At 39.4% G+C, this 14600-nt stretch overlaps 1 protein-coding gene across 1 annotated transcript in view; it reads right to left on the reverse strand.

Annotated features, from left to right (window-relative positions):
- Positions 1 to 229: 229 nt before the first annotated feature.
- man1a2 (mannosidase, alpha, class 1A, member 2) overlaps positions 230 to 14600 on the reverse strand; it is a 108926-nt gene continuing 94555 nt past the window's right edge. Inside the window, exons 10-14 of the mRNA XM_056241580.1 lie at positions 8060 to 8175; positions 7754 to 7973; positions 6658 to 6830; positions 1785 to 1900; positions 230 to 1429 (exon numbers count right to left, since the gene is read on the reverse strand). Coding sequence (XP_056097555.1) covers positions 1297 to 1429; positions 1785 to 1900; positions 6658 to 6830; positions 7754 to 7973; positions 8060 to 8175 — 758 coding nt within the window. The 3' untranslated portion in view covers positions 230 to 1296. The remainder of the gene's footprint in view (positions 1430 to 1784; positions 1901 to 6657; positions 6831 to 7753; positions 7974 to 8059; positions 8176 to 14600) is intronic.

The raw sequence follows: 14600 nt of genomic DNA on the forward strand, positions 1-14600 counted from the left end.
CTGCCACCACCGGTTCTCAAGTGTTTACAGCCCAGGACCGAAACATTCATGGATCAAGTCATGTTAAAACTCACATGAAATATTCAGAGATATGCGTTTGACTTTAAAGAACAGAAACAGGAATGACAAGAAAAGTCTTTGACCTCAGTTTAGGAGTATTCCCAAGTCTAAAACATACTACATCATGGGCTTTGTTATTATGCAACTGGATTCAAAATCTTTGCACTGGTTTTTGGGTTTCATTTACTCTGGGTTTCTTGTACAGGGCACACACAGTGTATTTTCTGAACTCTAAACCCCATATTTATATATATATATAAATCTCTATCTCGTTGGCTACGATTAGTGGTAAAACTCTGCTGTTGAAAAAACCTGGTCTGGTCTAACAGAGCGACACCATCCACAATTGAAAACAAATGGTGATGGCCGTGAGAATAAGCATCTAAAGCACTGTGACTCCTCTCCACAAGTTACAGCTGCTGCTGCTGCTTCAAGTGTTACTGATGATTCAATGTATGGCAAAAACCCATCCATGTTTCAGAAAGCAGTATGAATGAAATTGAGCATTCAGAAAGGATGAAAAGAAAGAGAGGAATGGAGACACACGGAAAAGCGCAGGTTTCTGGAATGACGGTGGTGACTGTCTCACAGGCAGCAGCACGTGTCTGTTTTTACCCGCTAACCTTAACAGAGACATCGGAGAGACTGTTTGAAGAGAAATCCTGGAGAAAAGAACATCCCTGGGTGCCTGTGGCCTAAATTCAACCTCAGCTGGAGAAAGATTTCACAGGTGGTCAAATCCGACATCTGCTGTCTCCGGGAGCCCAGCTCAGAAAGTGAAAGGCTCCGGTCTGGGAACAATTTATCCACCATTTTGAAGTGATTTAGTGCTGAGCTGATGACATGAAACGCCGCCAAATTGGAGAGAAAAAAAAAAAGAAAGAACGAACAAACTCGTTAAAATCCTTCCTTGGTGAGAAATGCACATCCATTTCAGAAGGTCTTTATGTCCGCAAATGTGTGTACAGTGTGTGTCAGACCAGCGGCCACAAGAGAGAGACGAACATGATCAATCCGGCAGTCTGTCCTTCAGAGAATATATGAGAGACAGAGATAAAGAGAGTTCGGTCTCCTCCGTTCACTGAAGTCCCATGATTCACAGTCCAGGAGGAGACAGTGGTTGGTGGGTACAGTTCTCTCCTCTCCTTTGCACTAGCAGCTGCTGTCTTTCACAAGGAGGGAGGCGTATAGAAAAGGGGCGAGTGAGGGGGAGAGCGCCCCCCTGGTGCGTCCGCTCTACCGCTGGGTCTCGCTGCCAGGCAGGGTGATGTTGCCCAGGTGCAGGACGGGCAGAGGGTGGGCCTCCGTGTTGAACACCCAGTTCTCAAGAGGCAGCAGCTCATCGCCGGAGAAAAGCAGATATAGATACCTGCAAAAACACACACACACACACACACACATGCAGGGATCATAGAATTAACATGATACTGTTCCAAACTAGGTCACAGATCTGATGTATCCCGTTCAAAAGACATTTGTGAGAAACTGCAGTGTCTCAATGGCACCAGCAGGTTGCAGTAATGACTGGCTGTCTTTCCACTCCAATTTACTCTGCAAATCCTACTTTGTTTAGCTGATAGTCACTGCTTTTCACAGTGCTATCATCTGTATTTTGCATAGTAATGTTGAGCATTATAGTAGTAAATGATCATTATTACAGTGTTAAATGTACAATAATAATGTGTACTCGCATTATGTGTATCAGTAAATGGAATGACTTTTACTTGAGAGTTTCAGCCAGGAAGAAGCTTTGCTGGACGTCATCGTAGGTGGGGTTGGAGGAGTAGACGTCTTTAACACCAGAGAAACCTCCGCTGACTCGACAGTATTTATCTATAGCCTGCAGAAAAGAAAAAGAAAGTTATATACAGAAAGAATAAACACACACAGAGTATAAAAAGTTTGGGGTTGTTTTTATTCATCATTTATCCATTCAAAAACGTATCAAGGTTTCCAGAAAAAATGGGGACCAGAAACTGTTTGGTTAGCCATATTCTTCAAAATATCTTCTTTTGTGTTCAGCAGAGGAAAGAAATTCATACAGGTTTGGAACAACTTGAGGGCGAGTAAATGACAGAATTTTCATTTTTGGGTGAACTATTCCTTATTTTTGACAAAATAAATGCAGCCTTGGTGGACAAAAGAGACTTTCCCTACCAACCCCAAACATTTGAACGGTACTGTATATCATTTTTACACGTGTCCCCATCACAATTGAATTTTTTTTGTATTTGTTTTCTTGCATATTTGTGACAAACAGTGAAGTTTGGTAAAACATCATGTTTTTGTTCTTAATGTTCATTTTGTTGGCTTAATGTGAGAAATATTTTCACATACGTGATGTTCTTGAGACAAAAAGAAAATGTCAGCCTCTTAGATGAACATTTCATGGAAAAGGTTGTTAACGCTTGAGTCATGACCGTATGTCTTTGATTTCTTAAAACTGAGAGCATCAGACTATTGTTCTCAAATTCAATTAAACTATGTAATTTCTTGCAGTTTCTAATAAAGTCACCAGGCAATTGGTGAGTAACTCAGGCTATGTCAGTTCCAGATGTACTTTTTCCTGTGCATTAGCTCAGAAAGATTGTCTAAACAGTATGTGCAATATCAAGTGAAACCATGTCCTAATCCCCACTTTGTGACTGCAAATCAAATCAATGCATGACTGTGTACTCACAGTAATGACAAGCCAGAAATAGAACATAAGAAGCTGCTCTTTTTCTCCAAGAACCAATAACGCTCCATTAGCGTTGCTTCAGCCTCTGCCGGCAGGAGTGATGTGCCAGGAAAACACGGCATGATGTGCTCACATACCTGGAGCAGATCTTTCTGAAACAGCTGCTACACGGAGGACTCACCTCACACTGTTACAACACAACAGCAGCTGGCCTGATCCAGACTCACATTAACCCACTCAACAGAGATTCAGCTCAGCTCCCTTTCCTCCATTTTCCATTTTGATTACCTTGGAATCTTACAACATCTTTGAAAAAATTACTTTTAAATATAATCATTAGCAAAAATAACTTTTCATACTGTACCTTGCAATGCTGTGATGTTTTAAATGCTGCAATTTAATTTAGGCAACTGATTTTAAGTTTTAATTGGTTATCGGCCATAAAAGGAAAATAATTGTCCATTAATTCCTATAATCATTCCTAGACAGAATGACATGATTTCCCCCATAAAACAACATCTCTGCAAACACTCCAGCAGTTCAAATAACCAAATTGTCAAGCCGACGACATTAAACCAAAGCCATTTGTTTAACTTCTAACTGGCCATCTTGCAAAGACATGGTGAGAACTGGGAAAAATCCTAACTGATCCAAGAGACGCACGCCAAACAGATCAACACATCACCATTTATCTAGCCAAAGAAAAGTGCCAGGATCGCAAGGAGAAGAGACGTTGAAACCCTGGAAAGAAAGAGGTGCACAGAGAGAGCTGGAGAGAGAAAATGATCAAATTAGAAGAGAAAAAGAGGCAATAGCAACAAAGGAACTTTGGTGATAGGGAACAAGTGAGCTTTATTCTGCTCTCTTTGACAGAAATGGGGATAGTGACAATGAGGGAGAGGAGGAGAGAGAGCCCAGGCACCCAGTGGCTCATCAAAAGAAGCCCAAATGCAGAGAAAGAGTACTGTAACGGCAGAACAATGACACCCAATCAGAGAGACAACAATGACGCTCCATTCTCAAGAGCACTTTGAAACTGTTCTAAAAACACAAACACACTTCCCTAAAAACACAGCCTAGGCCAAAAGAAAGGGAGGGATACATCTAAAAAATACCGACGGAGAGGTACAGGACTAACACGAGCAGCAAAAAGATGCCACAGATAGAGCGACTGGGACTACAGATGGATATCAAAGCGATGAGATATGGGTTTAGATACTGAGGAACATCCTGTGCCAGACACTCAGTCTGACCTTATTCTGTCTCTGATATCCGGCTGAACTCTGATGGCTGGAGATACCAGCCCGGTGAGAAGGGAGTCAAACTTTTTTTGAACAGTTTCTTTGTGCTGGAGAATTTTGCATCGGCACCACTTTTAAAAACAAGTTGTCCTCTTACTGGGTTACACTGATATTAAAATTCGAACTGACACAAGACGATTATTATTTTCGCGTTTTGGATGATAAACGACACTGTACAAGCTAAAAAGCTCAATAGTTTTTGCCAACGTTGAATCACTGTCGTAATGCTTATTCAATACAGGCATCCCAACATCATAAATGCAGTGTATGAAATATGGAGAACTATTTTATTTTGAGATTCAACTTAGAAGTCTGTAAAATAGAAATGTATCATTTATTATAGTATAGCACAAAAATGCTCTTAAAGGGTTTGCTGTAATCTAGTACTATCCCTTTACAGGGCTCGCAAAATCGCTAGCCCGACGTCCCGGGGCTATTGTGTTTTCCAGGCGGGCTACCAAATTGCATAACCGGCCTGCCCGACGGGCTATCTGAAATAGTGTAATCAAATCCCCCCCAAAAAAGTGTGATTAAGTGTTTTCATCTGAGCCTCATTGGTCCGTCACTGCTCGTCAATGTCAGAATATCTGAGATGACCAATCAAATCAAAGTAGGCGGGCTGGAAAACCGTGCTTCCGTTTTGAGCGTGCTTGCCGCACGCCTGCATTTGAAATAACGAATTCGCACGTGCAAAAAACGCGATATGTGAACATAAATGACGGTGTCACTAAGTCGTGCGGAAAAATTGTGGCCACGTCGAGAGGAAACTAATCTCCACAGTCATCTGAAACGCAACCTCAGGGAGCTAGATGAAGAGTTCAAAAAGTGTAAGCCCACATCTACCAAAACTGCTAACGAAATGCCAAGTAACAATAACAAGAGACACACAGACAACCATTAATCGTAACTCCTTCTGAAAAAACTGAGATATTCTTCTGAAGATCAGAAGAATATCTTTTAGCCTACCTGTTTATTTTAGTATGACCATTACATATATAAATGATTTTTTTTTTAAAAGCTTAATAAAAATAGTAGGGCTGTCAACTTTAGTCGTTTAGTCGACTAATCGGTCGATGCCGTCTTGGTCGACTGACATTCTTATTGGTCGACCAGTTGCATTTATTTTTTTTACCAATAGAAAGAAATTTTCAATGATTTACTCCTTGATATTTATTCCTTTATAAGCAGTTACATATTACTGTATTCTAAATATAATTAGCCTATGGTTTATCCCCAACTTTGAATGCTTTAATTTAGGCTATTTTGTAACAGCGCCACAGTTTAGCGCACACACATAGAACACTCGGTTCGCACCTGTGGCTGCGCTGCTGCTTCGTGCTCAGTAAGGGATATAGGTAGTTTAGCTGTATTCATTCAGTTAGAACGCTACTTGTTTCGGTTTTTATGTTTTTATACACTATATGTTTGTATCTCGATGCGGCGTGGACGCACTTGGAAAAAAAAGAGCGCGTCGCACCGCGACCGTTGCTTCCATCATTAGCGCACACCGCGCGCCTACATTTGAAATCGAACTTGAGCGCGCAAAAGACGTGAGCAGTCCCTTTAACGGCTTTATCATGCTGACTCAATAGATTGTGTTTTCTTGATATGTTTTTGTTTTTATTTGTACACTTGACGCATTTGAAAATAGCCTAAATAATGTAACAAAACGCAAATAAACCTATATGCGGTCCTACAATAAAGCCTATTATTATTAGGATTGTTTTTTAGGCTCTTTGGGTTTTTGTGTGTGTTTGTTTTAAAACGCCTAGATAGGCTGGACAAAAGTTAACCTATAGCTTTGAAAGTAAAGAAGAATATACAGCCTGTATAAACGAGAGCTTTTGTTAGGATTTTTCATTGTGGCAGATAGCAGTTATATTTTTTGTAGCGTGTGGTGTGGTCAGATGCGCGATTGTGACTGTCACTATAGACCTAGGACAGAGCTCCTCACTTTTTGCAGTTAAAAAAAAAATCACTTAATTTTCAAAGAATTGTATTATTATTATAGTTTTATGTATTTTTGATGTTTTTTCGTTGTTGTTTTATAAATGCTCTATGACAATTGTTAGAAAATGTTCAATCAAAACATCGCGTCTTTTTTTTTTTTTTTTTTTTTTTTTAGTCGACTAATCGTTTCGCAGGACAAGACTTTGGTCGACTAAGGATTTCTTTGGTTGACTACAGCCCTAAAAAATAGCATTTCTCTAGGGAAATGTTATATCGCAAGAAATACCGTTATTGCAATACTCAACAACAATATCGCATATTGCATATTTTCCCAGTATCGCGCAGCCCTAGTGGATATGTTTGCACAAGCTCTGCAATTCAGCACTATCTAGTCAAGTCAAATCACGTTTATTAAGCCTAGTGTGTTTGTGTTTGGCGCTGCCACGCTAGCGTTGCTGGGCAACATGAGATGTATACAGTGAAGTAAGACCTGGCTCTGTGGTGGCTCTCTGGCCTGTGGAAAGGCAAACGGTTCTTAGAAAGCTCGTCAGTCGAACCAACTCCGAACCGGCAATAGCACTAGCTCTGAACTAGCACCTGGTTCTTGCTGGTGGAAAAGGGGTAATAGAGATGGAAGCATCAGGAAAGGTAGAGGGAGGTGCTGACCTGCGCTGCTTCCCAGCCCCACTGCCTGTATTTGGGGTCGTGGGTAAATCTCCACATGTACCAGTACGTCTCGATGACCTCAGGCCTCAGGATGTAGTACTTCTCGTTCTGTCTCACAGCCACGGCCTCCAGCCCGCTGTCGAACTTAAAGGCCTCTGGACCGAGCTTCAGTACTGCAAACAATAAAAGGTTTAGGAGTTCAGCACTATTAGTTGAATCTTCGGCCCTCGTGCTATAAATGTAAAAACTATCTGTCTGAGAGCTAGTGGCTGAGCTGCAATCCATCATGGTCTCTCAGTCAAGTTGTGTGAAATAGAAATGGCACACTCTCAAAATAACCTGTAGTGTTCCCATGGCAACACACCATGCTACAAATAGCTTGTTTTCATATGACGTCACGCCACTGCGTTGCCATGGCGCGAAATGCAAATGGAGGGCAGGAAGTGATTTGCTGTATTTAGAAAGCACTATAACAAACTCAAAATGCCTATGTTTTGCGTCGTTTATGGTTACTTAAATCGATCAAACCACGAGGAGTTTTTATCGTGTACCAAAAGTTGTTGTTCATAAGGGGGGAAATGCAAGAAATTGACCGAAAATCTCTGGAAAAACGGCTTGCAAACCTACGTCTGCGGTCGGGAGGAGCCGAATGGGAAAATGCCCGTTTGTGCAGTGATCACTTCGTCAAAGTTGAGTTAATACAACTTAAGTGGCTATGTTTGTGTAACGTGTAACGTTTACGAACTTTGTAAAGTCAAAGTATGTCTGTAAGACGAGGTAGTCGCTGATATCTACCGCCTCGATGGCAGGAAAATCTTTCAATTCAGTTGAAAATCGCTCCTCTTCATAACGTAAGGATCACGTCCAACATATGTTGGATTTTTTGTTTATATCTTTCTCTTGTAATAGCGTGTAAAGTAGTACAGTACGGACTTTCCTCCATCTCGTCCATTGCGCTCTTCACTCCCTGCCCTCCATCTGAATTTCACGCGTCATCATAATCACGTGACTGAAACCTAGCTATTAGATTTGAAGTCCAAAGATCTAATGCGTTTCTTTGTTATACTCTTCAAACTGGCCCCTCTTATTCACTAACCAGTGCGATCGTAGCTTTCGTGGCAGGTGTGAGCAATCTCTGCTCCGAGCTGCAGATAGTGCCCAGCTTTATCATCCGGCGACCCATCAGCCCCCAGGGCAAACATGCCCCCAGCAAAGCAAGTCAGGTGACCCATCTTACGCTCCAAGTGGCCATTTTTCCACTCCCCGATGAAAGTAAGACCGCCGTTGGACTTGCGGATGAGGTGGCGCTCGATAGCCTGCAGAAAGAGAGAGAAAGAGAGAATGAACAGAGAACACACACAACACAAGAACACAAGTTGTCATGGCAACCAGCAGCCCTCACCTCGATGGCATCGTCGTAGGTCTTGCGTGCCTCTGTGTCGGTTTTGTCAGACATTAGCCAGGCCTTCAACAGGTATTCATAGAAACTATCACCCAATCCACCTACAGACGTGTGATCTGCAGAGCAAGAGAGAGAAACCAGGATAAACCGAGGAGAGCTGAGACTTAAACTTTTGTGAAAGCGAATATCGTGAAAAGCTAGAGGTCTGCAAGATTTTTAATGAGAAAGAAATTCATTATTCAGCAAGGACATATTGACCTGATTAAAAGTGACAGAAATATTTGGGATAATGTAGAATAATGTAAAAGCAATTACTATTTCAAATAAATCCTTTTCTAGTCAAAGAATGCTGAAAAAACCATCAGTTTCCACAAAAACATTAAGCAGCACAACTGTTTTCAACTAACAACAATACTAATAAGAAATGTTTCTTGAGCACCAAATTAGCATATTAGAATGATTTCTGAAGGATCGTGTGACACTGAAGACTAATAATGATGCTGAAAATTCAGCTTTTCCATCACAGGAATAAAATACATTTATTTTATAATACATATCATTGGCCTATTGTTGATTTGACTGCTTCAATTGCTCTCTTCATTTGTAAGTCACATTGGATAAAAGCGTCTGCTAAATTACGCAATAAATGTAATTTAAATGTAAATCTTCAGAACACAAATGAAGATCATTTTAAAGAAATCTGCGAGTTTTCTGTCCCTCCATTAACAGCCTACACAACTACAACTTTCAAGCCCCAGAAAGGTAGGAAAGAACAAAAGTAATCCATGTGACTCCAGTGGTTTAACCTCAATTATATGAAAAAAAAACAACAACAATCATATACCACTTCATTTACAAAATATTGATCTCAAACGAACTTATATTTTGTAAACAAAGTGTTAAATTATGGGTTTTTTGGGGCACAAACAAAGCACTCATAAAATTGAGGTTAAATCACATGGATTACTTTTATGATGCCTTTACTACCTTTCTGGGGCTTGAAAGTGGTAGTTGCGTAGACTGTCAATGGAAGGACAGAAAGCTCTCAGATTTCTTAAAAAAAATCTTCATTTGTGTTCCGAAGATGAACGAAAGTCTTAAGGGTTTGGAATGACAAGTGGGTGAGTAATTACTGACAGAATTTTCATTTTTGAGTGAACTAACCCTTTAAGCTTAGAGTAAAGGGAGTTGACAAAACAAAACTAGCCTAATTAGATACAACTAAACTCTTAATTTTGTGAAAATGCATTAAACTTGAGGAAAGAAAAGTCAACCGTGGTTATTCAACTTGCTCGGTTTTGGTTACTCTCTGTTCAAAGCTCAGTCTTTTAATGTGCCTGAATGCTGCTATAAAAGTGTATTCAGGCTTGACACGGAGTCTCATTACAATAAAAATGCGCTGAAGTGAGCATGTTTTCGCTGGCGTTTATTCAGTGTGGACACACACCAGCACACACCTAATCACTTATAAACACAGCCATTGAGTGTGTGTTCCACTTTGACACAGCTAATGACTGCAGAGTGAGTGCGTGTTTGACAGGCTGGGAGTCATTTGTGCTGGTAATGGCTTGTAATGGGCCCCTACAACAGAACATGTAAACAATCTGTGTTGACTTGTCGGAGGGAGCTGTTGAAATTAAGACAGGTATATTGAAGACATGGACAAAAACAGAATATTTAAAAAGAGGCACCGAGTTATTTATTCTGATATTGAACTATGGTGCACATGACAGCAAACAGAGATTGAGTTTATCTATCTGTCTATCTATGTTATATATATCTATGTCTGTCTGTATACATCTAATACAGTATTTGTCAATGTCTGTCTGTCTGTCCATACAGTATATCTGGTATATATGTATATATATACACATCAATCCATGTTATCTATTCATCCATGTTATCCATCCATCCAATAGAGTATTTGTCAAAGTTATCTATCCATTCATCCATCCATCCATCTAATACAGTTTTTGTCTGTCTGTCCATATACCTGTTATATATCTATCCATCCACCCATCTATCTGACTGTCTGTTTAATGCAGTATTTGTCTATGTCTGTCTGTACATCCAATTATATAACCATCTATCCATCTAATACAGTATTTGTCTATGTCATCTGTTTTATATCCATCCATGTTATCTATCCATCCATCCATCCAGCCACAGTATTTGTCTAAGTTATCTGGTATCCAATATCAATCCATACATCCATCTAATAAAGTATTTGTTTATGTCTGTCTGTCCATATATCTGTTATATATCTATCCATCCATGTATACATCCATCCATCCAAGTTATCTATCTATCCATGTTATCCATCCATCCATCCATCCTCTCTCTGAGTGCCAAGATTCACACAAAAGCGTGTTAACCCATCCAGAGAACAGATAGGACACACATATTCTCCAAAGAAGAACAGGAGAACAGGAAGTGTGATGTGTGCAGGAGACAGATGAGTGTATACTGTACACTTGCTGTATATAGTGTCATGGAAGAATGAGAAAGGAGCCCATTAGCACTGTCACAGCTCATAGCTTCCAGGGCTAGCGAGCTGTTCTGCATTCAGCCTGCTGGGAGAGACCTAGCGTTCAGGAGATGAGCTGCCAAAAACCATTATGAAAGGTCTTTAGAGGAGACTGGGGGTGGAGAACAGATGCAGAGGTGATGGTTTTACACGAGAGAGGTGTGAACACGCAAGTGACATGGCTAAAAATTGCATCTGCAATAGCTCGTTCAGAGTGAGAGCTAAATAAATCAACGAGGCAGCAACGAGGCAGGAGGCTGAAGCACTTTATGAGAGATCCTTTACAGAGACACTGAGACAAAGTTAAAGATGTATTTTATGCTAATGGATGCGAGGGACTGGCCTGGAAGAGGCAAGACGTAGAAGCTAAGATGAATTATTCAACAGAAGAGAAAAAAAAAAAATTACAAGGAAAAAAACTGAAGAGAAAGTGAGAGAGAGCTGTCCAATCACAGACCACTTGTAAGTAACTCTTACCAGCCCGTCCTGTCACAGGAGGTGGGACATGTTGGAATACTGAAAAAATGCAAAGCCGCCGACATAATACTGGAGGTAGTTCAAAAACTGTTGTCATGTGGTTGCCAAGGTATTCTGTGGTTGCTAGGGCACTGCTTACTGTGCTAATTCAAAAGAGCCCATGTGTCTATGATTATACCAGTCCCCAGATATGGCCAATTAAATTAATACTTCAGGGATTTTTAGGCAAAAAAAAGCATAAGTTTAATTGCTTACAAAAGTAATATGATATAAAAATGTGAAGTATAAGAAAATAAAGTTCAGACAGGATGATTTGACTGAGAATATTGACAGGTTGAAAACAACAGAGAGAAGAAAACAAGCTGATCAGAGACAGCAAAAGGAATGGAGAAAAAAGGTAGAGAGAAAGAGATACGGCAGAGGCGAATGTGTACGAGTAGCAGAGAAAAGAATTTGGTAGAAATCATAATAAATATGAAAAAAGAACAAACACTATCAGCGATAAAGATGATGTATAATACATAGATGGTGCAGGCTGATGTGCAGAGAGACAGAAAAAAAATCAAATTTGTGGCAGTGGAAAGATTGATTGAAGCAGAGATGTTTCAGACTCAAACTCCCAAAAATCCCAGTCAGACTCTCATAAACCATCTGGGCCTTTATTTCCCAGCCTCTTCTGGCACTGCTGCCATTCATCGAATGCCTGGATTTTCACTTCTGCCAATCAAAAACAACTCCCTAACAGCCTCCACTGAAAAGTAAATGCAGTCAAAGTCTTTGAAAAAAAACAACAGGGTGGATTTGAGTAACAATCAAAGATCCAGGCAGGAAATCTCTACAGAGAGGCTTCGCCGACAGCGAGCGGACAGGTCATGGACAGAGAATGATGGCTGAAGCCTGCATCTGCTGTAGACGAGATGTGGATCTAAAACCTAAAGGCCCCTGGCCCTCTGTTGTACAGACAGAGAGAGAGAGTTATAATGTTAAATGGATGGTTCACACAAAAATGAATGTTCTGTCATCATTTACTCACCCATATGACTTTCTTTCTTGTGTGGAACACAACAGATGATGTTTAGCACAATGTCCAAGCTGCTTGTTTTCAGTACCTGGCTATACATGATATATCCATTCAGTTTAATTGTATAGAAAATACAAAATGAGTCAGAAATTCGACTTTTTTTTTTTTTTCTCGGAAAAAAGTCAGAAGAATGTTGTGTTCCACACAGGAAACAAAGCCATATAGATTTGGAATAAAATGAGGGAGAATAAATGATGAGATAATATACATTTTTGGGTGAACCATCCCTTTAATAGCACATGGGGCAGATGCAGTGTGGGAGGGGGAATGATACTCTCTTCTGTATTGGCCTGTCACTCACGCTGAGTTTTCATTTAGAAAATAGATCTCTAGTGCACCTTAATTACATTCTACCCCTTTGGACCGACACACACACGCTTTACTGGAATTTAGTGTGTGTGTGTGTGTGTGCGCACGTTTGCTAGTAGTGGGTTGATCAGGTTTAGCCTTAAGACGCAGGGCACTAATTAAACCCTCATCTCTCCCAGTAATTAAGAGTTGGTTAAAACACAGTGGAGTGTTTTCACTACACATAATTACTAATTATATATAAATAAAGAAACTTCCTCACATCCCATCTTTATTAAAGCTCACTGATCAGTGAGGAGATGAGGATAAGCTGCTATTCTGTCGTCATTCATATTTATAGAATAATAAACCCTGGCAGAGGGATTATGAAAATCATCTGTGTCTATAAACACACTTCATAGGGTGATATTGTGGATCCTCCGTTTGATTTGAATCTCTTCTGACGATTATTGCAGTAATAAGAGTACCGAAACAGGACTCAGTAATAAGGATAACCTGCTGGGCCAAAGCCACTGTGAGTGTCTCAGATTGGAGCAATGTCACGTCACTATATATTAGATTTGTTAATCATATCAAGATTAATACTTTTATTCAGCATGGGGGCATTAAATTATTCAAAAGTGACAGTAAAGACATTTATAATGTTATAAGAGGTTTATATTTAAAATATTTGCTGTTCTTTTTAACTTTCTATTCATCAAAGAATCTTGAAAAAAATCACGCATCAGTTTTCACAAAAATATTAAGCAGCACAACTGTTTTCAACAGGAGAAATGGAGAAATGGCCACTGAAAATTCAGCTTTGACATCACTAATAAATTGCATTCTAAAATATATTCAAATAGAAAATAATAAATTGTAATAATTTCACAATATTTCTATTTTTACTGTATTTTTTATCAAATAAATGCTAGTGCAAGTGAGCGGAGGCGTATACTAAATGAGCCAAGGGTGTAGAATTACATTCAAGCTATTTTAAGGCATGACAGGTTTTTTTTTTTTCGAGGAAACAACTTTTAAATACTGTATGTAATTTTGGTGATCAAAGATGAGTTTTAAGGGATACAATTATTGACTACTGGGGGACTTTAAGAAAATTGTACCAACCCCAAACGTTTGAACGGTGGTGTATATCTAAAAGGAAAAATAGCTGGTTAACCCTCTGGGGACCAGGGTGTTTTTGGGGCCCTTGGGATGTTTTGACATGCACTGACATTTGTGCTTTTTTCAGTTATTTATAAACATGTTAATGGCAAAGGTGTAAATTCACTCTATATAGCACAAACGGGGCTACCATGATATGTGAGCAACATGTATGTACATGTTTGTATTTTTGAGAGAATATTATTTATGCATGGTTATTGAAAAACTTAAAAATAAAAGTTTCTGAAATAAGGCCACAAAACACATATTGATTATTTCTTCACAAGACTTTTGAAAATTGTATCACATAGTCTAGAATATTTGCTCCAAAACTATGTGAGAATCATCCTGACTACTCATTCAGATAAGACAATAAAGTCTTTTACATTTTTAATGACGTGTTTTGTTTGAGAAAGCTTTATGCGAGGAGGCGTGATCTCTCATTAATATGTGTGGCATTCCACACCTGAGAAAGACAAAGACCCTCCCATAATGGCCCTATTAGGTGTGCTATCAGGCCCTATCATTATCAGGAGCCTTGCACAAAGAATGAGGAGATTTAAAAAAGATTGTTTGGATTTATTTACAACACACACACACACACACACACACACACACACACACACACACACTGCTTAGAATAAGTGAACACACACCCATGCTAAAGTTGACTAAAAAGAGGAATAAAAAATCTTAATGCCTTAATTTAAAAAAATGAGGAAAACTCCAACCTTTAGGGACATGAATAATGTCCTTGAATTCTTTGTGAATGAATAATGTATCGCAAATAATTAAATGTTCTTCTTTAAAATACTGGGTGCATACGTCTGGACACTTCTATCACACACCCTTCACCATATAGACATGGTTTTATTTCAGTTCAAAGTTAGAGTTGGAAACATCTTGAAAAGAAAATGGTCTTTTTCCATAAATGTCTTAGTTTGATCATACATATTTCAAAGTTGAGGATTCATTATTTTGATATAGCTTGCATTGGAACAAAC

This window comes from Rhinichthys klamathensis, unplaced genomic scaffold (assembly GCF_029890125.1).
Source record: "Rhinichthys klamathensis goyatoka isolate OS25496 unplaced genomic scaffold, OSU_Roscu_1.1 h1tg000021l_1, whole genome shotgun sequence".
Classification (NCBI taxonomy): Eukaryota; Metazoa; Chordata; class Actinopteri; order Cypriniformes; family Leuciscidae; genus Rhinichthys; species Rhinichthys klamathensis.